General features: G+C 36.7%; 1 protein-coding gene across 4 annotated transcripts in view; it reads right to left on the bottom strand.

Moving 5' to 3' along the window:
- SLK (STE20 like kinase) overlaps positions 1 to 26,231 on the bottom strand; it is a 48,642-nt gene that overhangs the window by 11,702 nt on the left and 10,709 nt on the right. The window contains exons 2-13 of one of the 4 annotated variants that reach the window (XM_040564539.1): positions 16,304 to 16,468; positions 13,962 to 14,010; positions 12,995 to 13,144; positions 11,513 to 11,585; positions 11,084 to 11,278; positions 10,316 to 10,397; positions 9,183 to 9,311; positions 5,880 to 7,289; positions 4,433 to 4,563; positions 4,006 to 4,129; positions 3,619 to 3,798; positions 1,507 to 1,599 (exon numbers count right to left, since the gene is read on the bottom strand). In XM_040564539.1, the coding sequence (XP_040420473.1) occupies positions 1,507 to 1,599; positions 3,619 to 3,798; positions 4,006 to 4,129; positions 4,433 to 4,563; positions 5,880 to 7,289; positions 9,183 to 9,311; positions 10,316 to 10,397; positions 11,084 to 11,278; positions 11,513 to 11,585; positions 12,995 to 13,144; positions 13,962 to 14,010; positions 16,304 to 16,468 (2,781 nt within the window). Of the gene's footprint in view, positions 1 to 1,506; positions 1,600 to 3,618; positions 3,799 to 4,005; positions 4,130 to 4,432; positions 4,564 to 5,879; positions 7,293 to 9,182; positions 9,312 to 10,315; positions 10,398 to 11,083; positions 11,279 to 11,512; positions 11,586 to 12,994; positions 13,145 to 13,961; positions 14,011 to 16,303; positions 16,469 to 26,231 lie in introns of all 4 variants that reach the window. The other 3 variants (XM_040564538.1, XM_040564541.1, XM_040564540.1) reach the window with 3 other exon arrangements.

Below are 26,231 nucleotides of genomic sequence, written 5' to 3'. Positions count from 1 at the left end.
GCAGTACAAGGCAGTCTGCCTTTTTAAAATTACCACTTGGTTTCGCTCAGTATCTTAAACTCCCACCTTAACAATACATAATCTCACTGCACGCGGAGCATACAAGTCACACTGTTCCTCACATGTGCTGAACAAATAACACACAGCATTATATCACGTTTGAGATAAACTTCAGGTGTTTTGCCCAGAGGACAGTAAAAAGATCAAAATTTCAGTAAATAGCGCAGTGAAATAACATTTGTGCTAACTTTCTTGGAGGCAGCTGTGAAACTGATCAGCACATATGAGGAGAAGGAGAAGAAAACCACAGATCTGGAAAATTAGGGAAATAAAACTTTTTGGTTTGCATTTTAGGACTTACATCCTGCATTTGTGCGTTGAACAGCGTACACGAAGACAACTGAAAAGACTGAATCATAACCTGAGCAACGCCCTGTGGGACACAACGTACTTCCTATGTCAGAATACAATCAAATGTAGTGCTGCTCTTCAAAAGAAAGAAGGTAACCTCTGCTGTATGTTAGAAATATACATTTAAAACGTCAAGTCTAATCGCAAAAAAGCGGTTGCTGACAGTAAAAATTCTGGCCATTTAAGATGTTCCATTTGCACCTTGCCTAGTACTTCCTCATTCCAAGTAAGGATCTTCCACCTTTAAAACCGTCCCTTACTTTAACATACTGAAACCAGTGAAGGAAACAAAGTCACCACAACCATTATGAAAATTTAGTTCCTGAATTGTTTCCTTAACAAGCTTAGAGACGCATCCTCGGTATGGGGAGAGCTGTAACTCAATCAAATTCTTGGCTGGGAAATCCCCTCCTGAACCAAACAATCAGATAGAGCTGCTGTTATTTTCTGCTAGGTCACAAACATTTAATCTTTAAGTTACTCAACCCAAACCTGCTCTGCTGGGGTACAAACTCACTCACGTACAAACTATGGCCATCACAAAAGCATTTTTTCTAAAATATTAGCCTCTTTCCAGCTAGCTCATATAAAGGCAGCAAGTTTGAAGGCATGACATTACATATGTCATCTTATAAAGTTTCCCTACACCTAGATGTTAAATAGTTTTGTTTTACCTAATCTGTTCTGCTACTAGCATAAGATGCCTAATGCTTACAAATTCTATATACGTTCCTCCCCTGTGCTTGTATTGCCCCCAAGTAACTCCTGACTGAAACCTCCATCATTTGATGGGCCTGAGGGTACTTACCACTCATAAAAGCACTGTAACGAAACTTGTCATAAAAAGAGTTATTTTTTTGGCACAACGTAACAAAACATTACGCTCAACAGCACAAACCTGAAAATCACCGCTCCTACAATTCTACACATTATACTCCATGGGAAGTGACACGGGAATATTTGAAGAAAGAGAGCAATACACAGGGTTAGTTGGAGTTAAGTTTCATGTTCACTCAACAACAACAAGTGAAATTATCAAGCTGTGTGAATACTGCTGCCTTTTGTATTTTAGTAGCTTGAAGCTGCCATTGTTACCTGAGCATGCTGGCTTTGTGCAAGCTCCTCTTTCTTGCGTTTCATGAGCTCTTTTCTCAGCTCTTTTGGTGCTTTCTCCACTTCACATAAAACCTACAGTGTATATAAGCATGCAGAAGGTGGCAAAAAGAACACTTTTTCTCCGTAGCAAGCATTATTGTGAACACAGGACATGCAGGTCAAGCACTAGAGGAACTGGGAAGCGTGCATTACTTCAGTGGCAGGGATGTTAGCTTAGTGAGGAGAGCTTAATGAAAAGAGACGGAACAATGCATGCTTTAGGTGTGCCAGCGCAGAGAGAGGCATATGCCAGCTTCTTTTCGCATGCAAATGCTGCCCAGTGCTCTCAGAAATGGCAGGCTCTTGGCTTGCGTTTTCATGCAGCAGCTAGAACAGTCCATAGATAAGAAAACCGCCACCTGCAGAAGTGGCATTTTCTTAAAGCACTACTGCAAAAGGGCTACAGAGTATGTTTACCTCATGGTAAAGCTGTGAAAAATGGTTGGAAACCTAAAATGAATTCCACTGAAAAAGAGCTGTTCCTGACACTGTCTTGAATATGAATTTAGAAGATGCCATTATCAGTGTTTCAACCATAAATGACATCTACATAGGGTAAGTCTTAAAAATAATCATAGAAGCAAATAAAATATTAATGGTTGTAAATGTTCAGTTCTGAAGAATTTAAAAGCAAAAGCCATCCGTAACTGATTATGTTTTTAAGAAACTTTTCATTATACATATGCTGAAATACAACATGTGTTTCAGTTCAATGTGAATTAGACTAGATGAGTAGAAATATTCTAAATATAGCCTGGCTAAATCAGCTGAATATGAATCTGTTACTTTGCTGATTTTTTTTAAACTCACTTTAGAATTACAAAACTTAACATTGCACACACCTCAATATAACATGGGTAGTTTGAGAGCACCAGCTGCATTTTCCTTCAAACTGTAAATCACCTTCTGAAGTTCTAAATACAAAACTATGCACCCAAAAACCAATGCCTATTTGTTTAGTAGTGGAAGCATCATCAGAAAACAGAGTCCAAACCACCACATGCTATTCCTGTTTCCATGAAAGACCTGCTTTTAGCTCAGAGAAATACATAATTCTTCCCGCTTTCCCATGTAGGACCCAATCACCAGTAAGTAGAAAGAGACTCAAAAAATGCAAGAGGTTCCACAAAAGAAGAAAAATGGTTATTTATATATGAGCAGACAGTTCAAATTGAATACATTTTTTTCTATGCATTTTTTTTTTAAACTACAGGATGTTTCTATGCAAAAGCATGGACAGTACAGATTCTAAAAGAAATCTCTAGAAATCTAATAACCATTAGAGCAAACACTAGAGACATTTATATACAAACAAGCACTACATAGCTGATCTGAAACTGAAATAAAACCGCTATCATGATGCAAAATCCATAGAGGTACACCACTCTTATTCTAATGCAAGCAAATCAAAAGCATAAGGTGTCAGTGTAAAATGTCACTCACTTTGCCTAAACTGTACAACACACAGGAAATTAATTGTGAAAGATTTTAGGTCATCAGACTTGTGTCTCCTAGCTTGCCTTTTTGAGTTAAAGAACAAAATTCATGTAACTAATACTTAATATAGAGCAATTCTAAACCACATCAGCAGGCACTTAATAAAAATCTAATGAATTAACCAAAACTCAGGAATTTAACTGTTTCTTCTCGTTAATCGAGATCATACTCTTTTCTTTGGAATTCTAATTTGGTAAGTATTTACTAAGCAGTTATACCTGGTTAGTTTAAAGTAGCAATCTCAAATATTTTCAGTCTTTAATAACATACCATATCTTAATGTACTATTTGTAAAAAGAATTATTAAATATTCTGTGAAAAATAAAGTCTCCTAATTTGATGACATTTTCTAGATTAAGTCAATACCCAAACGCTCCTGTTAGCTGTTTGTATTTCACTTTTGGCAGTAAAACAAAAGGAATAACACTGACTACTAGTACTCCCTCCACAACTTATTATAGCACATGAGGTTGATGTGACTTTTGGGAGACCTAACCTTAACCATTTGCTATGGCCATACTCCTTATTTTCTGTACCATCATCTTTGTCTCTTACCTCCTTCTTTTTGTTCTTCAACATGTTCTGGAATTTGGACAATTCTTTCTCCTGTTCTGCTTTGATGCGTTTTGCTTCATCTCGTAAACGATTTGTGTGTTCCTGTTCCAACCGCTCTATTGTCTGCTTCTGCTGCTTCTCTAGATTTTCTATTTCTTGATCATATTGTCGCTTTTTACTCTGTTAAGAAAAACACTTTTTGTTTACTGGCAGGTGAGTTCTAGCATACAAGCTGGCCATCCCATAACACAAAAATATTGCCATTATTAGCAAGAATGAAACTTAAACTATAGCCATCAGAAAGAAATACCTGTAACCTTGTTATTATTATTTTGCCTACTCCTTCAGGGTGTCACATTTTAAGAGCACCAAAATCCAAAAACTCACTGTCATTTCCTGTTCAAAACGTCTGTACATCTGTTCTCGCTGTTGCAAGAGCTTGTTACTAAGCTGCTGTTGGGCTCTTTGCTCTTCTTTCTGAAGAAGTCTCAGCTCTCTTAGCTCTTGCCGCCTAATAATGAAAGAGAACTTTTAATATTGACAGAAAAATAAAAGAAAGTTATAAAAAAGCATTTACAGCTTAGGTCCACTAAAGCTATTTTTGAATCATCTCATTAGGAAACACTTTGCATTCCTTTCTATTGACAAAAGAAATGAATGCAATGCCAAACATGACAAAAATAAGACTATTACCCCCCGTACTTTTACTAAAAAAAATAAACTTTTTACTAAAATAACGAACTTTTTACTAAAAAAATCAGTTGTGTACAAGACAATAAAACCTCCCGTAAAATTTACTTTTACAAAAGCTTACCGTAGAAATCTCATTTCTTCACTTTTTGAGTCATTTTCAGTAACTATTTTTGACGTGGTTACACTCACTTCTACCCCATCAACAACAAACTTCCTAGTTTTCTTTAAAGTTTTCTTCTGTCTTCTAGTTTCCTGAATAAAACATCAGTAAGTTATTCTGTATCTAAGTCATATTCCTTTTTTTTTAAAAAAAAAATCTTAATATTAAATTACTTCAAATGTTTGTGTGGAGGGCTGCTGCATATAAATCAGGAGTTCTTGGTTACTGGTTATCACTTAAGTGAGAACTTGGAAAAATTCTCATGTACTGAAACATCCTTTATTCAAAGGAAAACTGATTACTGATCATCTAAATTGCCGTTCAGAGAAAAAGCTAGGTAATCCCTGAATGAAAAACTGATGCAGTTTGATTTTCAAGAGCTGAAGAGAGTTGCAAGTACTGTCAGCTTGTGCCCAGTCATGAAAAAAGGTATTTAATTCTGAAAAACAGTACTGAACCTGAATGGCAACTAACTCATCTGCTCAATTCATTTTTCATACACCTTTTAACTAGCAAGGCATTTTGTTGTTCTTTGGTGGTTGTTTTTTTTTGTGTGTGTTTTTGTTTTTAATTCTTATACGATAGTAACCAATGTGACCTTGCTGACAGAACTGGAAAGATTCCCACTTCTCAAAGCTGCTATTGTTTCACGACAGAACAAAAGAGACCCCGGCAGAAACTTTGTCTCCATTTTGTAAGGGTTTACTGCAAATACACTGAAGTCATGCTAGCATAGCCATGTCCTTTTTGTTGTTGTTTTTCTTCAAAGCCATGACTACACCATTACTATCGTGGTATGGCAGTAATCATATCACTATAAAGATATAAAGTTCATATTCTGGAACGTGCTTTATGTAAATAAGCTCATTCACCCCAGCATAACTGCATCAATATAGTACAAAGGAGTAATGCAGTGCTTGGCATACGCAGACTTGAGAGGCTGCCTGCCTTAGATCTTTTAAATCTAAACAGAGAAACAGAAGATGGAAGTGACAGGAATTCAACATGAGATTCAATCGTTTTAAGAGATCTGTCCTGGTAAAGCAGGGATTCTGCGCAGAGTAAGGCACCGAACCAGTCTTCTCGACTACCAGATGTGAACTACAATTACGCACAAATCTCCTTGTCTATAGTTATTTTTTATATGCTAATCTGCCTTATTAAAATATAATTGTGTAACAAAATAAGAAAATACTTAACAGTTCCGTAGCTACTAGCTTGGCTGTACAACATTCAGACATTACTGAATGCTCAATTCAGAATACTGCAGTTTATACAAACTTTTAATATTCCATGCTGCCATAGCAGTTCCTCACAGTTTTTCTTAGCAAGGTTCAAACTTGGAGATAGTTTTAGGGCTGCACTCACATAGAATTTTATATAAAAATATATTATTGCTTACACTTACCTGTAAAGATATTGATCCTGTCTCTTTGTTCTTACTAAGGAAACTAGAAATTGACAAATTCAAGTCAATGCTGCTGTTATCAGCCGTAGAACCCGTGCCCGAATCTGCATCATTTTCCTTGAGATTTTCAGATTCCAGCTGCTGCAACGTTTCAGTATTGTCTTGATTATCTGTTTTGACCTTTTCATCATTTTCCTCAGTGCTTATACTAATACTGGGTACAGGAGCGACTTCAGAGTCATCAGCTTGTTCTTCAGTAGCATCTTGAAGCTTACTCTTCATTATTTCATCAGAAGTTACTGCTAACTGTTCTTTGTCTCTCTGAATATTGTTTTCCTGGATATTCTCAGGTCTGTGCTCCTCTGATGTTTGGTCCATCTCCGTCAGTTTATCCACCGCCTTATCAGAAACAGCCTCAGGCTTGGCCTGCATTGTCTTCTGGCCCATATCATCTTTTCCAGAGTCTTTGCTCTCTGTTTTCTCCATGCTACTTATTTGACAAATATCCTCATTTTCACTTTCTGCCAGCTTCTCATCTGCTTTGATCACTTTATCTTGGCTTTCTGATAGAGTTTCTTCAGAGCTGATTATCTCACGGACCTGCTTAGCCTGACTTTCCACAGGCTCATCCACCATCTCAGGTATGTTATCCCCCTCGATGATCTGTGTTTCAGCAGTACCACCTATCTCCTTAATGTTGTCATTTGCATGCTGTATTAGTTCCTTTTCTTCATCAGACACTTTATCCTCAGCACTAGGTACAGATTCTGTAGTGATGTCTGTCATTGCCTCCTCCTGAGCTCCATCTTCCTTTTGCTCTATAGTATTATCTGCGGTGACCTTTTCATTCTTACTTTCTGAGAGATCTATTCTGTTTTCCTCCTCTTTTTCACCAGTTTCCTCAGAAATGGCTTCTCTGATTTCTACAGTATTATCAGCTGTAGGCATTATTTTAACTTTATTTTCCTCTGCTTGTACATTTCCTATGTCATTTTCTTTCTCTGTTTTTTGGTTCTGTTCATTTACTTCTGGTTTTGTTACTGCATCAAGTTCTTTCCCTCCTTTCTGAGGTTCTGTATTTTCACGTGCTTCTTCCAGACTTTCTGTACTCTTCTCAGCTGGCAATAGTTTGCCTTGCTCAACTTCACCAGTTGGCACAGAACCATTCTGCACTTTTATATCATCAGCAGTAGCATCAGAGATGTTTTCAATCGTGTTCCTGATGTTAATGCCCTCAGATTCATCTCCAATTGTTTTATCATCTGGAAATATTGTGCTGTTTTTCTCCTCAATTGCATTACTTTCTGTTTTTTCAGAAAGAGATTCCAGAACAGAGGCATTCTGTGAAAGCTTATCCTCTTCAGAGCTGGCAATACTAAGATCTGATGATGCACGCTTGTCTGCAGGTAACTGCTAAAAAATTAAAGGAAAAATTTAAGGAAGTTTTAAAGGAAATGTTTCATAATTTTCTAATTTAATTAAAGCACAGTTCTATTGAGGAATATCCAAAGAGATGAGTATATTGTATTTACAGGCAGAATTATATGAATTTGATAGTTTCAGACTACTTCACTGGATATTATAAGAGGACAAGTACCTTAACTGTAGCTGGTCTCTGAACAGAACATTTTACACAAACCCTCCTCCATTTCTAAGAATTGAATATAATAAAGTGCAATTGAAAGAAAGGGACTATGATCTGTCCTCTGCCACACACTTCACAGAATCTTCTCGTCTTTTTGCACTCACATCACTCCTTATTTTATTAGTTTAGTTTCCCTGGTAGTCCCATCTACAGCCAGATTCGAAAAACATGTCTTTGTTCTATTGGCTAGGAAGGAGTCATGTAGCTTTAGTTAGTGCAGCACTGATAAAATTCAATATTAAAACCTCCTTCTGCTTCATCAAAAATAATCTCTCCTTTTGTTCTTTGATAAAAATACCTAGATTATTTTTTTCCAATCAATGTTAAACTCCATTAAAATTGTGAAAACTTCCAGCACAGCTGAATAAGTGGTAATATGGAACTGGAACAGAAACAGTTACCTAACTGTAGAAATTGCCATCGCTGGAATTTAAATGAATGTTATCAGATTACATACAGATATACAAAAGAATATACCAATAAAGTATCACTTTAACCATAATTGCCCTTTAACTCTTCAAAGTGATTATGGTATCTCTGTCTGTATTTACTGTTAGAGCCCTGTAATTTGGAGATAGGGCTTCTGATTTGCCATTTGGAATATACTAGGCTAATTATTGTAACAAGCACGGGTTTGACCACACATTTCCTACCCGAAGGTTTTCCTAAGCACACAGAAAACAGTCTTTTAATTTAAAAGTGCATTTAAGAGATTTCTTCAATTGTTCTAGAAGCTTTGTGTTCTCCAGGCTTTTTAAAAAACTAATGCAGTACTGTAACTGCATCTTCCTCACAGCTCCCTAGGCTCAGACAGGAACCACCCTAATAGTACAAGGCACCAATGTGCAGCTGCTTTTTTTGAGACACTTTGAGTCACAGGGTGGACTTCACCCCCAGCTCGCCTGGAGATGGATGGCTTAGGAGCTAATCAGCAGATGGAGGTGGTGGGTAATGCCCTAGGAAACAGAGAGTAAGTCCTGGAGGAAGCTGGTGGGAATGCACACTTGGAGATCTGCTTGGGGTAGATAAAGAAAGTGGTCTGAAGGCCAGGGAACATGACTAGTTTGGCAAGGTATGAGGAAGGAATGGAGGAGTGCTTCTTGTGCTGCTTCCAGTGGTAGTGGTCACTGTCCACGTTGACAGTGCTTGAACCAGTTATATCAGAGCGCTGCTGAGATGTGCCCTGCGCAGCCTACTACCACATAATTGAACTTCAGGGCATTGCTCTTTGACAAACTGAATTCCTGTTGTAAGATTCTTAAGCATCTTTAAAAATACACTCAGTATCCTCTTAGTAAAATATATTTTCTTGATTTGGGGTTTTTGACAGCCACACTAAAATCACAAACTTAGCTTATGTTGTAATAGTCACATATTTTCTTTCATGTTTTAAGCATCATATGAAATACACAAATATGTTCACTTGTCCATCTAGTCATTTAGACTTAAAACCTCATATATAAATCAGCATAATTTTTTTAAGAAGTCTACGCTGCATACACAAGTAAAAATAAATGGAGATAATATTCCTTATTAGTAGTTCCTGAGTTCAGGTTGGTAGTTCAAAAGTTAGGTAGAACATCAGAAAATTGAGTTCTCCATAGGAAATTTGTGATTGAAACTAATTGCATATTTAAACAATTAAATTTTAAACTGACCAGAGAATTTTCTGTTTCCTCCTCTTCATCCTCATCTTTACCATCTTCAACTTCTTCTGTAACTTCTGCCTTAGCCTCCGCAATCAGTTCTCGTATCGGTTTATTGGAAGTAACAGTAACAAACGGATGCTTGTGAAAGTAAAACATAACCACAATATTAAGCTCTAATTTCATTGTTCACAGTGGAAAAATCGTATCTTAAAAGAAATACTAAACTTCAGAGAAATGTTACTCTGGTTCTTTCAAACTTGAAGACTCACAATGTTAACATTAATCATAATTGTCTTAATGTACTTTTCTCTGTTGAAGTTTTAAAATCAAAACATTTGTAATCACATATACTGTGTAAATAATCTAACAAACACACTAAGAATACAAGGTATTCATTTATACTAACCTGTTTCATAATCCAAAGTATAAAAGTAGATTTGTTTTAAAGGTTATTTTTCCTGGAAATGGTTTTCATTTCTATTCAGTTCCACAGTAAAACTATTTCCTGATAAGTTTTTATCTAGAAACATTCTTTCCAGAGAAAAAAAAAATCTTTTTCCCTTTGGAACATTTTTTCCTATCAAGAATATAGAACTCTATTTCTTTAAGAGAAAACAGATACCTGCTCTTCTCCTACTCCTACTGTCTTAATCTTCTTTCACTTGGCCCTGCTGCTTAATCTATTCAACACGTCAGATGTATTATGGATAAAGTAAATGTGCACTGACGTTAAACAGAATCAAATGTACCTAGTCACATCTACTCCTGTTTAGCCATTCTGCAGTGACAGCATTATAGAAGACAGCTGAGCACTAAAGCTTTTAAAACACCTGTCAGCAATTGACTACTTACATAAATATCCCCTTCACCCATTACACGTATCAAAGTATAATTTAAATACTTATGCAAATTAATTAGTTATACTATATCAAAATATGTAAGCAAAGACTTTGATCTGCCCTTGGCATTATTTCATTATGTTTTGCCAAATAAAGAGCATCCAACAGTATTAAACACAGATTGTGTACGAACACCTAATATTAAATTATTTAAGTAGTCACTCCAATTATGCTCTGCTTTATAAGAGAATATAAAATAGGCTTGCCTTCAAACAATACTTCTGAACAGTTAATTCCTCCTACCTGTAGAAGTTGGGTTGCACTCCACCTTGCATCTACATTCTTTTCCAAACATTTCTTCAGAAAATCTTTAAAATCTGATGACCTACACAAAAAGCAAACAGGTAGTGGCTTTTATGTAGCCTTGACATGAAATGAGTGCAGTGAAACATCTTTTGCTTTCACACCCATCTACACCACAACTCCATGTCCTTCTACTGGGTTAGAAAAACAAAAAGACAATGAGAGAGTGAAAAGACCAGCATGACACTTATTAAAATGTTCTTCCATTTATAAAAGAGTTGACTTCTGGCTGTGAATTTACAATACACCACATCTGCTATATCCCAGACTAAATCACAGAAGGATAGTATAACAACCAAATAGATAACAGCTTTTTTTCGTTTTGTTTTTAATGTTTTCTTAGTATAAAAATATCTAGGTTTCCCTTAACCTACTCTTCTTTTTCAGGTAGTCTTCAGAAGTTTTACTGCATTGGTAAAAGGCTATTTTTCATACATCTTAATGCGAAATCTGCCAAGTCTTTAAATTCTACAAAATATTTTTGCATAAAAGCTTCCATACAGACCTACAGCAAAAATGTCACAGTACATTGTGTAAGGTACATATGTGTATATATACACACACAGAGTATACGTAGAATACGTACCTGTACCTGACTTAATGCATAAAACTAGTACCATAAAGTTCAGCAAGACTTAAGTCACACATATAGGCCTTATAGTCAAATTCTACAAACTGGGGTGGGAAAGTTGCCATTAAAATACAAACCATTTTGAAGGCTGTGCTAATGTAGGTGGATCAGATTTTGCTATTTTCAGGAGCACTCGCATTGGATTTAATTCATGATGAGGTGGCTCTATTTGAGCCATTTCTATTAAAGTAATGCCAAGAGACCAAATGTCAGCCTTGTAATCATAAGGCCTGTCTTTAGATGTCTCGCACATTACTACTTCTGGAGCCATCCTGCAAACAGAATAATGAAGTACCAGATTAGAAAATACACTCTTATCTTATGAAAAAGATTATCTTTTTCTTATCTTATGAAAAGGGTTCTCAATGTGAATTTGCTGCAACATTTTAAAAAGCAGATTCTACTCTTAATACATTTACATGATATAAACTTGATTAAATATTACCAACCAAGGTAATATTAGGATATCAGTTCATACTAAAAGGCCAGCAAAATGGTGCACTTACCAATATGGTGTACCAATGAAAGAATCTCTCCTTTGTATTGTTCTTGTGTTTTTAGCTGATACTCCAAAATCCGCTTAAAGCAAACAGCAAAAATAGCATTAAGTTGGAGGAAGAATTTTTATATTTTACAGCTGCTTTTAAAATGCTTTCTGTTCCAAATCAAACCATCAAAAAAATTCAAAGTCAGATAAAATACTTGCATTTTGATAACTGTGTGCCCATGCACTCAGGTTTTATAGTATTTCTAATAAGAGATACTGAAAAAAGTAATGACAATGTAGAGTTGTGTGGGACAAGACAGATGCACATACCTGTTTTAGGAACAGGCAAGTTAAATTATTTTCATTACAAAATGACTACATTAGCCTATGAAATGTTCCTTGGACATAGCATTAACTCTTATTAATTCAGCAAATCATTCAATTTTGATTTCAGGATTTAAATTCTCTGAAGTGAGATTTTTGTTTCATTTTTTCCTGTCTATCTTATATGCTTCTTTGCACAACTACATTATTTGTCAGTAAAGCACTATTTTTCATTTAGAAAAGATGACATTTAAATATAAACATTATAGACTTATTACAGATATAACTTTCTTAATGAAGATCTAGAGATTAGAGCAAAAGGACAAAATAGCCACATGTTTGTCTTTAATCTGTACAAAGTGACTTGATGGGCTCAGCACTTGAGAAGCCTAATTTTGCTCTGTGGGAAAAAAAAAAGAGGATTAAGAGAGCTATTTATTCAAATGTAAAACCTGAAATATTGAGGCACTATAGATAATGAAGTAATAAAGCTCAAATGCAAGGAGGAAATTTGCCACTCACATATTTATAAAATGAGCAATCATCTACATCTTTGTGTACCAGAAATAAAAAGTACAGAGAACTTAAAAGGGATAAAATGCTCTTTTACGGGACACTGTACACTTTTCAAAACTAAAGTCAATTTTTATAGAAATCTTGATTACCGAGCTTGAATACATCACTAAATATATGTATGGAGGAAATCTCCCTCTGGTCTGAGCTGTGACGTAAGCTCTGTGCAAGCTATCAAGATATGTGTGTCAGCCAAGTTTGACAACAGGTTAAAATAGTTCTAGTCCATATGAGGAGGAGCCAGCTCACGTGAGGTAATTAAAATGAACAGAAAGAAATCAATGCTTCCCTTACCATGAAGTTCTATTACCTATATTTTCTCTTACACAGTATTACTTAGAAACTACAAGAGTAGTTCTATTATGCTTAGAAATATGGCCCATGACAATGAGTTCATTATTAAATCTTCAGCCTTCCAAGAGAAGCCAAAGAAGTAAAAATAATAATACTTGCAGATGAAGAGAAAAAAACTGAAGGACTTCTCATCCTTAGATTTGTATTTAGATGGCTACATACTGAACTCTGCCCAAGTATAGCCTAAAGAAAAGACAATTACAAGACCACGTAAAGTTCCAGAAAAGAGTTTTATGTGCAACACGCTTACCTAGTTTAATGTCTCCATCTAATGTGAAGAGAATATTGCCAGCTTTTAGATCTCTGTGGATGATCTTATTTTCATGCAAGTAGTTCAATGCTTCCAGTGTCTGCCTGCATACCACTTTGATCTGTGGCTCTGTTAATGGCCTTTCAAGCTCTTGAAGAGAAAGAGACAATGTTTTTGCATTTTTATGTTATTTGCTTATAGCAACCAACATAGAAATATACGTAAAAAAATCAATTAATCTGACCGACTCTAAACACCGTATGTCAGAAAAACTATCTTAAAATACTTGTTCCTTTTGGGTTAATAGCAAAATTGCAATATTTTTTAAGTGAAACAAAAATTTCATCCCTTGTATCCCAAACCCTCCTTATTATGAACTTTGTACCCCTACCTATCTGAACTGTGGAAAGGCTACATAGTTTAGAGATTGGGCATCTTTTCTGTGGTACACAGATGTTGCGTACACAGAGATGTTGTTAAAGACAGACCCTTTACTTACTGGCATTAGCATTCACCTAATTTGAGGAATAAGCACAGGAAATCTAACCTTAATGTTGATGTAATATAAGAAGTTATCACAATGTAATTTGGAGGATGACAAAGGAAGGGGGAGAATGAGATCCTAAAAAAGGATCAATATAGATCATGTTAAAACAACAGAGAGCTTCATAAGCATGAAAGAACAGCTCATTACACTCATTTAAGGATCAAGACATTAAAAATGGGTTTTGAAAAGTAAATAAACACTTTAAAAATGAGAGGAGATTAGTCTAACTCAGTAAGTTACCATATCCACAGATACAGTTGTAAATATCATTTAAAGACCCCGACATTCAACACATATGCCACACCTATTACATAAACATTTGCATTTCAAAACAATACACATGTGAAGCAAGTTTTAAAATACATAAATATTATTAACTTAAGATGTTAAAAATGTTATTATTTGAAACAACTTATTTACCCAACATTACTGCATCTACTGCTCCACCTGCACAAAATTCGATCAGGATCTGTATATAAACAAGAGAATACATAAATTACAAGTTAAATAGTTCTGCTGAACTGAGTCATTGATTAAGGGACTACTATTGGGAGACAAGAGTTTCAGACTATTTGACCTTGAATTTATTTTTTTTTTAAACTAACCTCTACAAAATATTGGTACAACTTGGAGCAACTAACAGTATGGCTGTGAAGCTAAAGTAAATGACTTGAAAAAAATGCTTGGAGATCCTCAGATAAAGTTTTAATCCAAATGTAAGATTCCACATTAAAAGTATCAAGGTCAGCTTGAATCTGACTAGTAATGTGATTTACTTATGTTCCGCAAACTCTTTTCTGTTATTATATCGTACTTAAATACTACAATCTAGTTGGAATATTCAATCAGAGAGAGGAGCTACATTATTTTCCAGTAGATGTTAAATATCAACGAAAATGAGTTTATATTCATTTTCATGTTTGTATTCATTTTCCTCCATTTTCATTGATGCCTACAATACATAAGTAGTTTTATCCCACAATCTACTCATACTAAAATAACACAATCTCCAGGTCTCAGTTTACATGTGAAACGTAAATAAACTGAACTGCCACTATTTTGGGGCACAAACTATGCTCACATTTAGGACAGAAAAAACATACACAAAGGAAAAAAAGAGTAGACAAAGCAAATGAGGAGAGCAGGGAAGCGAAGAGATCATCCAAGATTGCCACCCCATTCTTCCTTAGCTGTTTTAGTTCTTTAATTTGAACTTTGAACATTAAATTATAACTTTCAGTCTGACAGCTGAAGAGCATTTTTTGTCAGAAACCTAAACAGCCCTCTGGGAAATAGTATCTTGATTTTTTATACTTTACAGTATGTTTAAAATCAGAGTATAATTGTTCATAGAAGAAGAAACCTCAAATTATACCCTACAAAATAACACTCATATTTACCCCTCACAGGATAACTTTCTTCAAATTACAATTCAGTTAATACTTGCAACAATGGTAGTAGCACATGTATTTTATAACGCAATTCCTTGTAAATTCTTTAAACCTTTATCCCATATACATGCTTCTGCATACTTACTGTCAAGTAAGTAAAGTATAGGAAATTCTGTATGAAGAGTTCCCTTCTCTAAAATTTTGTGTTTGATCTGACAATCTGACAAAGGTCTCTTTGGTAAAGAAACTGTTTCTAAAACTGGAAAGCAAAAACATGTTCTTTATGTCCAACTCTCGTTTTTCTTCTTTTTTCTCCCTCTCCACTAAGTTCTCTTTACTTAACCACATCATCATAGCCTTTTCTCTCTCTCACTTTCATGGCTCTCCACTTCACTGTAGCTATATATCTACAATTTTATTTTTAAACTATAGTTAGAAGAGACGTAAATAACCTGCCAGTGAAGCCTGTCAACTGTTCCATATTCTATGCATACTTGCTTTCATGTTCACCTTTATGCGTGGAAATTTTTTCACTATTCCACGATACATACAGCATCATTTTACTCAACATTCAGATCATAGAAAGTATTCACAAAGCTCGTCAAAAGAAATCTCCATCGGGAAATACAGTATTACACTTCCATTGTTTCCATGCTTAAAGGATAACTTGGAGGAAGTTTTCTGTTATGTAGTTTAGGTATCTTTTTGAATTATAGTCTCCTTTTAAAGAGACACGTATCCTTTGTATAATTCCAACAGCACTTACAGATACTGCATCAGGCCACCTAAAGGAAAAAAACTGTATTTTCACAGCTCAAGTTATTCAGTGCATAGGGCATACCAGCAAACTGAGGTACAGTCACATACACTCGCACAACACTTCTATGTACAAATATCTAGATTTTTAGCAAATTATTGTTCACATCCCGGTAAACTGTCCTTCCTGCAAGTACTAATGAAATCACTTCTATCTAAAATACACACTTCCCAGGCTGACCTTTTCAGCCCATTTTTTTATTTTGCAGCTGTAAATTCTGAACCTCATTCTCAATTGTGATAATGTAATTAAAATCTGAATCCTGCTGTTACAAATAAGTACCAACAAAGAACTCTCCGCATACAACACAACGAAATGCTAATTTCCAGATTTTATATTCAGACTGCTGACTTGATGACTCAATGCATCTTGATTTTACAGTGACAGCTTCCTATCAGTCATATTTACAATTTACAAATTAGTTTTGAAATTGTGGAGTTATCCCAACAGTGACAACCCAGACGAAATGTAATAATATTTCAATAAAACCATGACAAAATTTTTTCAATATTCTTTTAAAATAAATAAAAATTTAGAGAAGAAAAAATACCTACCCACAGATTGTTTTCATAGTAGAAAGCATCTAGGAGCTTAACAATATTAGGATGATCACAGGATGCCAAAATATCAATCTCAACCATGTAATCTTCAAGTTCTTCTTCTGATTTAGTATCAATCACCTTTGCAGCAGCTAGTACTTTTGTTTCTTTGTTCTGAGCCTGTTAAAAAAGTTACAGCAATTATTTAGATATTATTTTTTCCAAACAATTGTCACCAGCAAAAAACCCAGATCCTCCCTCTTGATATTTCTGCACCATTTTCCTGCATTTAGCTTGCCTCTCCACAAAAAGAATATCTGCATAGTAAAGACTAGATAAATTCCAGCAGAAGAAAGCTGTTTTTCTCAAGGTCAAGAATCAATGAAAGATAAGGACATGGAAATACTCAGTTCCTGCTGCATTCTTTAAACCACGATGCAGCTTAGGGTCATTGCTATTTTGTATGCCTTAGGTGAAGTTCTGCACTGCTCCTCAAAAAACTATTGACTAACACTTGGCAAGGAGCATAAGGCAGCCTCCACCCTCTCATTTCTTGCCCTTCTGACGCTCCCCACATTGTGGCAGCACAGCTGTTGGCAAAGCCACATAGAAAACCAAATCTGCTACCAGCAATCAGTAGGTTACTCTCTTCTTGAGCCAGGGGCTGCATTCAAGCTCCTGTGCTAGAAAGATGCCAAGCCACCATTAATTCGTCTGGGCATTTAACTCTGTTTGCTTCAGAAGTCTAGGAGCACTGGCTACTCATCGAAGCCTGCATTCATCCAGCCTCTACTTTACTGCTCCACGCCTTAAGACAAGGCAGCAGAGCTGCTGTAGTGATGCGATCAGCTGCAGAACAGGTGAGATTTGGACTTGGAAAAACAAAATCCTGGGTACCCAAGAATAAAAAGCATTTTTGCTCTGCACTTAAGTATTCCTACATTATAAAAGCCAAGGAAATTGCAACCAATTAGAGAAGCTGGTTTTTAAATAATAAAAAAATTCAGTCCAAATTATAATTGGTGAAGCAGACTTCAGTCTGACATGCGACACCCATGCAGAACCAGCCTAGGTTCCCTCCACCTGGCTCTAGACACTGCAATGGGAAGTTTGGGGCAGAGCAGCAGGAGACAGGACCCTTCTGGGGCCATTCCAACTGCCCGGGGCAGCTGCAGGATGGGCACCTTGGTCCCAAACCTTGCCAAGATGAACCCAGGGCAGCACACAGAGAAGGAAATCAAGGAGAGCCCCGACCCTCTGTCACCTAATCTCTTTTTATACTAACGTCACTTGAAAGCTGTAAAAAGAGCAAGTAAGAATTCTTAAGAATAATTTCTACGGTCTATGTATTATTACTTTGACAACCATAAAGCATTCTCTCACTGTGGCTAATGAAAAAAAAAGAAGATTTAAAACAGATGTTTATGAAAACATTTAGTAAAACAACCGTAACAGCAAAACGCTGTTATAAAATGAATCAGTTAAGGCTCGGCTTATGGCAAGGGTAAAGTTTGTATGGCACACCTGTAGTAGTTTTTTTGTCTTGATACTAATTTCAAAAACAAAACAAAAAATCAATTCACCTTCCACATTCACATTAATATTTTCCCTCCTCTTTTTAACAACAGAGATAAGGGATCCGTATGATGTTATTCAAGAACATACTACTGAGAAGTTTTCAAACACATTCTAATAATAAGAAAAAAAGTCTGCTTAATAATGTGAAAAAATATTTGTTTTGGTTTCATGTTTTATAGCAGGAATGAAAGAGCAACCTTCCTGTCCCAGAGCTCCACTGTAAATGAAACCTGAAAGGTTTAGCAGATGTCTCACATCACAACAGAGCTAGACTTACATGTGCAGAAAACAAGTTGTTAGAGCACCTTTAAAAATATTAAAATTTCAACTACTAATTTACTTTTTTGAAACAAGAATGGCCAGGCACTCCCCACAGTACTGTAGAATTTATTATGAGGATACTTCAAAAAAAAGAAAAGAATTATTTTTCACACAAATTTGCACATAAACTGTAGTCATAGTATTTTCCTTAATTAAAGTTGCATTTTCAACTTCAACATCAGTTAACGATGACTGACACTACCATTTTCAGATTCAATTTCACCTTTGAGAGAAAGGAAGAAGCAAGTATAAGTTAGGATGGACAATTCCACTCTAGGGAGGTTTGCTGTATTTATATTATATATTGTCCCCCCCCATGTTTACAGAGTACTTTCTATTTCGATTTTTCCCAGATCCTTTTGCTTGAAGCAATTAGAAATCTGCTTTGGATAAATTCTTTATTCCCTCCTTGTGGTAGCTCTATTAAAATACCTCGTTTAAAAACAGAAGTGATAATAGAGACAGGGATTATCTTTATAAGCATCTTAACTATAAACTAAAGAAAATATGCTCAAATTCTTACTTCCGATAGTAATACTTTGTATGTCTAGATTCAGACTTCTATCTTCAGAAGACAAATGCTTTAGAATTAGCATATTTCCACCAGATATTTCTGTGGGCAGACAAAATATACAACTCTATAGTAAACATCCACTTATGTGACTTGCTGTAAGCAGCACAAAAGAAATCCTGTCCTGTGCATTTTGTGGCTAAAAAAAAAAACCATATGATTCACCAGTATTTAACATCCTTTAAAAACATAAAAAGATGTTCTTCATTAGTGAAAGTACATTTTTCTCTAAAATTCGCTAATCGAATAAAATGAAGCCTCTGTTCTAAAGACTTGAGTAGCATTGCATTGTCCAGGAAAAAAAGCCCACTCGATTCAGAGGAACAATGAGCATTTACAGCTTTGTGGGGGCATGGCTGTTCTTTCTAGAGTTTGGCTGAAATCTTTCTTCTGCTGCATAACATTCCCCAAAGGTCAGAGCAGGAGCAAAAATGTTAGTGTAGCTGCAATCTTGATTTGCATATCCTCATTTTGCATTTGAGCACATTAACACTTAAAGTCAAATAATCATTAATGTTACTCAGAGGTTGTGTACTTGCAAGATGTGCCCTGTATCAGAAGCCCAGCAATTTCTTCCTATATTGTAGATCTCAATTATCACTTCACATTTCTCCTGTATGCTCTGCTTAAATAATTTTGGTTCCACTTCCACGACAGGTGATTTAAGCTTCAGTCCTAAGATATCCGAACTGCTGTCTTTAATGATTATGGTTCGATCCTGCCTTGCGTGGAGACAGGGAAGAAAGGGAAGAGAAAGATTTTCTTTCTTCGTATCAACCTTTCACCTCAAAATGTATATAAACACGTGGTTGAAAGCTGAACTGGAATAACCCATTCCTCCAAAAATTTGACATCGAGAGTATTAACTATTATGTGCAACAATACATAAACATTGCAATCCTTTCACCAAAACTTCTATTTGGATTCATGTTTAAGGTTACTGCAGCAAACAATAACTTCCAGAGAGACAGCATGCACAAGGGAATGGCAAACCGTATGCTACAGCACTGATCTTGCAATAGATGGAACAGCCTCGTTAGCAGAAAATGCACAGAAAAATATCTTTATTCTCCTAATTCTAAGAGTGTTGAGAAAGACAGCCAGCTTGCACATAATAAATATGGTCTTGTAAATTAGAACTTGCAAATTGCTTTCCCTCTAAACCTAAATCCCTCACACTAAAATGGCAATGACATCGACTGTACAAAAATGTTGTGAACAGCTGGAAACGTATCCGTACCAGAAAGAGGAATAACCCTTCTACGTGAAACTAGGATCTGCGAGTACATGAAATTAGTGACCCCTTCCCTATTAATCCCGGATTTTGATACAGTATCATATATCCAAATACAAGTTCCAGATCCAGAAGCTTTGTGAAGAGACTGATAGCAGAATATTAAAAGGCAGGTTTACTGTCTGGGCATTCAGCCAAGCAGTTGCATATTCCCAGCCACAGACAACAGGGAGAGCAGAGCCACAGTTCCACAGTAATAGGATTAGAGCTCAGAGATAGCTCAGTCTTTCATCTTGAGATGGCCAATGTGAAGTTCTGGCCCTGGTTTTGGGGAGTTGTTTCAGTTTCCTACCACCAGCAAATGCTTCCTACCCAGCTGCGCAGCTGCCCTCCTGTGACACAGCACGTAGGCATCTACAAATTAAAACACTACTTACAGCCGAAAAAAAGTACGCCCTTCATCTCCTGTTCAGCCAACCAGAATCGCTGCTGAGATGGGAGATGAAATATTATTTGTCACCTTTCTTCCCAACGCCTGCTCGCTGCTGAGAAGTTATATAACCACGCTGAATGTTTTGCAAGCAGCAAAACAAATCATTTGAGCTCTTCCTTTCTGACTCATTCTTCTCAACTACAGTCATAATCATAGTCCATCAAGGTTGCCCAGAAGCGAAAAACACACGTCCCTATTCAGCAAGTGTTTTTGCAGGTAAAATACTACACTTCTGTGTAAAGCTGGGATCGTCAGACCTAGCTCCGTGTTGCTTTGTGACGATGTCTCATCTGAGTAATCAGAACTGAACAAGTGGCCTTGCACAGCACAAAGCAAGAGCTGTTTCTTAGAGCTCCCAGAAAGCAATGGATCTCAGGCTTCCTTTAACATATGGAGGAAGAAAAAAAGTTGCTAGAATTTCAGACTCTAGCAGCCCAATCAAATTAACCTGTAAGTAGCAGCTCGGTCTAACACAAACTACGCTGGACTCCATTTCACATACATTTAGTGTATCATAACTGAAATTGTTCTAAGCATTTTTAAACTAAAATACTGGTTGGCTGTGCAGGTTTAAGTGTTCAAACTTCTTTTAAAAACATAAGGGGTTTTTTTATTAATGAAAGTAGGTTTTTCTCTAAAAATCGTTAACTGCACAACATCTAACATCAAATGTTGAGAAATTTAATTAACAGTGTCAGTTTGAATTCAAGAGCAAACCTAGCTGCCTGTGCAGTATTAAACCACTGTTTTTACAATAAACCAGAAGTTAGGCCAAGGAAGGAGATGGCAGCTTCCACACACTTCTGGAAATTAAGAAAGATGAGACAATTATTTCAAAGAAGCTATATTATTTTGCACCAGTGTCCAGCACACAATGTTTGAAAACACAATATTAAAAAGAAGTCTTAGAGAGTTTCAATATATATGTTTGGTCCAATGAATTAAGAAGCAGCTAACTTCAGTAACACCTGCTAGAACACGTTGCAGTGACTGTTGCAGAAGAACTGCTCAGAAGCCAACAAAAGGACAGCATCTACCAGGGAAGATGATACACCCTTACACTGCAGGCCATGAGTCACAGCTTTGCCCTGCCTGTACAGCTACCTACAGGAGAGTTTCTTCTACTGAAGAAAGGAAATGTTTCAGGCCAGGGAATGTTTAATGCCACACTGAAGTAGTAGATGAAAGCACCTCTCCTTCCTACGAGGATGCAGCATTACTAACATCTTGTCCAGGGCTCAGTGCAGACTGCACATGCTTATGGCATGATGGTGTGGTGCTGCCTTTGTGGCTGTACTGGTTTTGGAACTGTTTCCATGACAACTTGACTCTTTACATTCTCCTTGCACTTTGTATTTATTGTGGTTCTTCTGCTTCCTCCGTAGTTGGCATCTGAGGATTCCACAACATATTTTGGGGACTGGTATGCAATATAGTTTTTATATTTAACTTAATGAAAATACATTAGGGAAATCATGAACTCTGTGGTATTTTGCATACTAGCTAAGCAGAGTTTGCATCCAGATTCGTGCGCTGTTTCCCTGAAATTATAGGAATACTTATACATGTATCAATGAGACATCCAGGGCTCAACTGGCCAATAGGTGCACAATAACTGAAAGAGTTCTTTACAGACAACTTAAAAGAGGCAATTATATCAGATTATAGAATGATTATTCTTATTTAAGCACACCCATTTAGAAAAAACCCTAAACATTGGCAAGATGATGTTGTTTTATAACATTAGCTCTCCCCCTTCCCTCGTTGCGTAAGAGCTCACTTAAAAGCAACCCAGAAATCCAGCTGATAATATAGGGAAAACATTTGCAACTGAAACAGTAAGTGGTGTCAGAGGTGTAAAAGCAAAGGACTGCTTTTTTTTTCCCTAAACTGAGTTATAATAACTGTACCTACTACTTGCAAAAGCAGCATTAAACCACACGATTCTGCTTTACAATCAACTCCCCTAAGAGAAGAGAAGAGGGAGGTGCGACAAGTCAAGATTTACCCCTGCAGTGCTGCTGCTTTGCAAGGTCTTTTGCAGAGGGCACCGAGAGCTGCCAGCAGAGGTTGTCTCCAGTTTACCCAGCATCAGCCAGTGTCAAGCCCAAACGCCTCCAGCTTCCCAGGAAACCTGGCCCAGTGCATCCTCATCCTGCCCTACAGGTAGCCTATAGTTATTTGTTTGGTCTTGTTGCATTAGAAAAAGCAAAATGCTTACACATTTTTTTTAATCACTATAGCTTAAAATCAAATCTTTATTCCAGCAATAAACATACTTTATTCCAGATGACAAATTAATAAAGCTTCCAATTAACGATGATATAAATAATTTTTAATCAACCCACAATTGCCAATTCTAGCTGTTCACTACAACTAGTTTTAAGACATTAGCCAACAACCAGAGTTGAAGCTGTGTCTCAACCACTTTTCAAAGCGACCGTGCTGCCAGGTTGATAGCTGGGAATTGTTTCATTTGCTCTTGATGCTTTTATGGTTTGAGCACAGACCTTAAGAAACCTGACTCCTTTACCTGGGGGCATTCTCTATTGTTATCTTGCTTCTATCCTCTGCTTCCTTCACTTAGAAATGTAGTTTGCTTATATTTCTTTCATTAAGAACATGGCTCAGAGAGCCAACGTTATTCCTGCTAACATCTTTTCCTAGGGAGACATTTGGACATTTAAAAGCTAACTCCACAGCTGCCTGCGAACAAATATCATGGAGAATTTTGGCTTCATTTAGCACTAAGTCACTTTGTTTACTAGCATTTTACAGACTACGTGTTGTACATTCACAGCTGTACACATATTAGCCTAGAATTTGTTTAAATAAAGCAGTTCCTTTGAGTTAGGTAACAAAACACAAAAATTGGGATTTCTTCTGCCCAGGGCCTTTAGGCAGATCAGAGGTAAGATGGCTAGATCTGTTTTCCAAGCCAGTACAGCTATTCACGTACAACACAAAAACACATCCGATTTGAACACAGAAACATGTTTTTCCCAACTAGAAATGAACAAGTCAACAAAATAAAGAACAAATGACAATTTCTTTGGACTTTAAGAACCCTTCAACAAAGACCTTCTGACAGGTTACTAGGGAAACTACATAGTCATAGAAACGAAACTTGGTACAGTCATTAAGTTAAAAAAACTTGCTGTCAAAGTAAAGAATATGATTAAATGCTCTATGTTTCAGATCGAAGAAAACATTTGAGGATCTGTACTAAGAGTTTATTCTCTGTATTTACTGTAGAAGATGATGGGATATAGCAGAATTTACTTAATCATTATTTGAAGTGTATACACCTTACTAGCTCAAGAAAATGGTCAGTTTGGGAACGGGTACTGTATAGCCTGACCCTGCAGTGTGAACCACGTTCAAGACTTGCAGTGTGCGCAGCTAAATGGCCAGAGGGGAAAGATTAAACAAAACAAAATGAAGCCTTACCATCCCATTTCATTCTCTGTCTTACTCATATGAGCAATAAAGAATGCCTCATATATTAAGGAGAAAAATATAAGCTATATAAGCAGTTTAAGATCTTATATTTTACATAAAGACATTTGATGAAAAAGTGAAGTCACAGTAGTAACATAGTGGGAAGTGAAACGACTGCATCAATGCCACATTCGTATTGGCAATAGCTCTTGCAAAACTATCAAAGTGTATATTCTCTATATTGCTCCACGCAGGCTCTCGTCTGTTGTGATGAAACTTCCCCTATTTCTGGAGGAAAAAGGAAGTAGAGTAGCTCTTGGCAGTTTTCATTAAAAAAGCTACATATCATCCTCCTTACGTAAGACTGTTACAGGGACAAATTCATAATTCTTTTGGTATTAATGTATTTTAAAAAACAGGAACTTTAGAATTCTAGAGGGAAGTTACTGCTCCTTATGCATGTATCTTTGAAGTCACTTAATAGAAACCAATGGCAAAGACAACAAAAAGTCAATACAGTTAAGTCAGTTTCTTTCAACTCTTCTGTAGCTTTGAAATATGAACAAGTTATTTTCAGCTCAGTTCTACAAAACTTATTCTGATGATGTACGTTTAGTGCTTACACAGTCTGACTTCCCCTTAGTTTTACTGAGTGTTTTACACAGTGATGCTAAAGCTACATATCATCTCATGAAAACAGCAGGAAATCTTCTGACATGCAAGGCAGAAAGGTTCTCTCACACAGAATTCAGTGTTCTAGCTATATCTTTGTGCTGCAAGTATCACATACTGACATGAGAAAACCATCTGAACAAACATTTGGTATTCCTTGCAAACTGGCTATTCAAGTGCCACCAAAATAGCATCCTGGGTTCTGTAAGTAAACTTCATTCACGTTGAGCACAGTAATGGGACAAGTTGCTTCTGATGTTACCTTTCAGATTCAGTTTTTTTTAAACAGCAAATTTCAACAACTTTTGAGCTGATGCTGACACCGTCCTGTCCTTTCTACCTTGCATCAGCACTGTCACTTGTCTGGCCCTCCTGTGAGCTGGCTGGAGGACAGGAACTGACTCTGTATACAGTCAGCTTCTGGATGGGTTTAGTCCCTTGGCCCAGATCATCACAGGGTGAGCGAGCACCAAAGCTGTCACAAGTAGCAGGCGGGAATGGGAATACTGGGCCAGCACTCTGGCTGAGTTGACTTGTGCTGTTGTAACCTGCTGTGGAAGGCAGTCACCGAAGACCCAAACACTTCAACAGTCACTTCTGTACTTACTAGTGCCATTGAAAACCATCTGAGAGAACGTGTTACTGACTGTTTCGCCTAGTATCACAGTTCCGTATTGTTTCAGTGCTTTTCAAAGATTCAAAAGAACCTCAAGGCTAAGAGTTGAATTTGACACTAAAAAGTTTTAAAGTCATCAGCTATAAAACATCCATTTTCCAAGTGCCAGGATCCCTGAAGTGCTTTGAGTTAAGCTCTCAGGCTTTTCTCTTGATCAACTGCAGCACTTTGAATTACTTAATATTTTTATTATTTGAACTGTACTAACTTTTAAAGAAATTGGCTCTGTTCATGGCACAGTATTGATTAAGACTAAAACGGGTTTTCTTTGTATTGCACCAGCTCAAAGGTAAAAGTTCCCATGCTGGACAACTAAAGACTAAGAATTTATGACAGCATCAAAACTCACGTCCCTGAAATAGGAGAGTTAATAAGCTTGTACACTAGCTCATTTTTATATTTCACTTTTAAATACTATTGTTTGTTTGAAGCCTAACATGTTAATTTAAACAAACAACTCCTAGGGTCATTAAGCTGACCAGAACATCTAAGTTTGCTACTAAGGGTCAGCTTAAAGCTCTTGCTATAACAAAGGAGGCACTTTCACGTAACTCAGCTATCCTTGTCCATAGGAAACACTTGACAGAGTTCTTGTTTATGTGATGATCCTTCAGCTTTCACACTCCCCACCCGGAAGAGATGAAAAGTAACAGCAGACTGCTTTCCTCTTCCAGGTTACTTATAAACCCAGTTAGCGCATTTCCACTAGCAGTAAAAACTATTCAGAAGGTGACAGAGTAAAAAACAAGCTTGGCTGAACTCTTAAGAGTACCCGTTTCTCTGTGGGTGCCTGTTTGAGTTTGTTTTAGGGTTAATGCCTTTTCAAACCCTTCTGACCACATTTCCCAGAGCTGATCTGAAGTTCCAAACTTGCCCAGGGTGATGCAGTTGCGCAGACCTCTGGATCTGACCCAGGACTGCCCAGCACTGAGCAGCAGGACAGTTCACCTGAATGGT

The sequence above is a fragment of the Cygnus olor genome, chromosome 7 (genome assembly GCF_009769625.2).
Source record: "Cygnus olor isolate bCygOlo1 chromosome 7, bCygOlo1.pri.v2, whole genome shotgun sequence".
Classification (NCBI taxonomy): Eukaryota; Metazoa; Chordata; class Aves; order Anseriformes; family Anatidae; genus Cygnus; species Cygnus olor.
The sequence above is the reverse complement of the archived record's forward strand: the minus strand, read 5'-3'. Positions and strand labels throughout refer to the sequence as shown.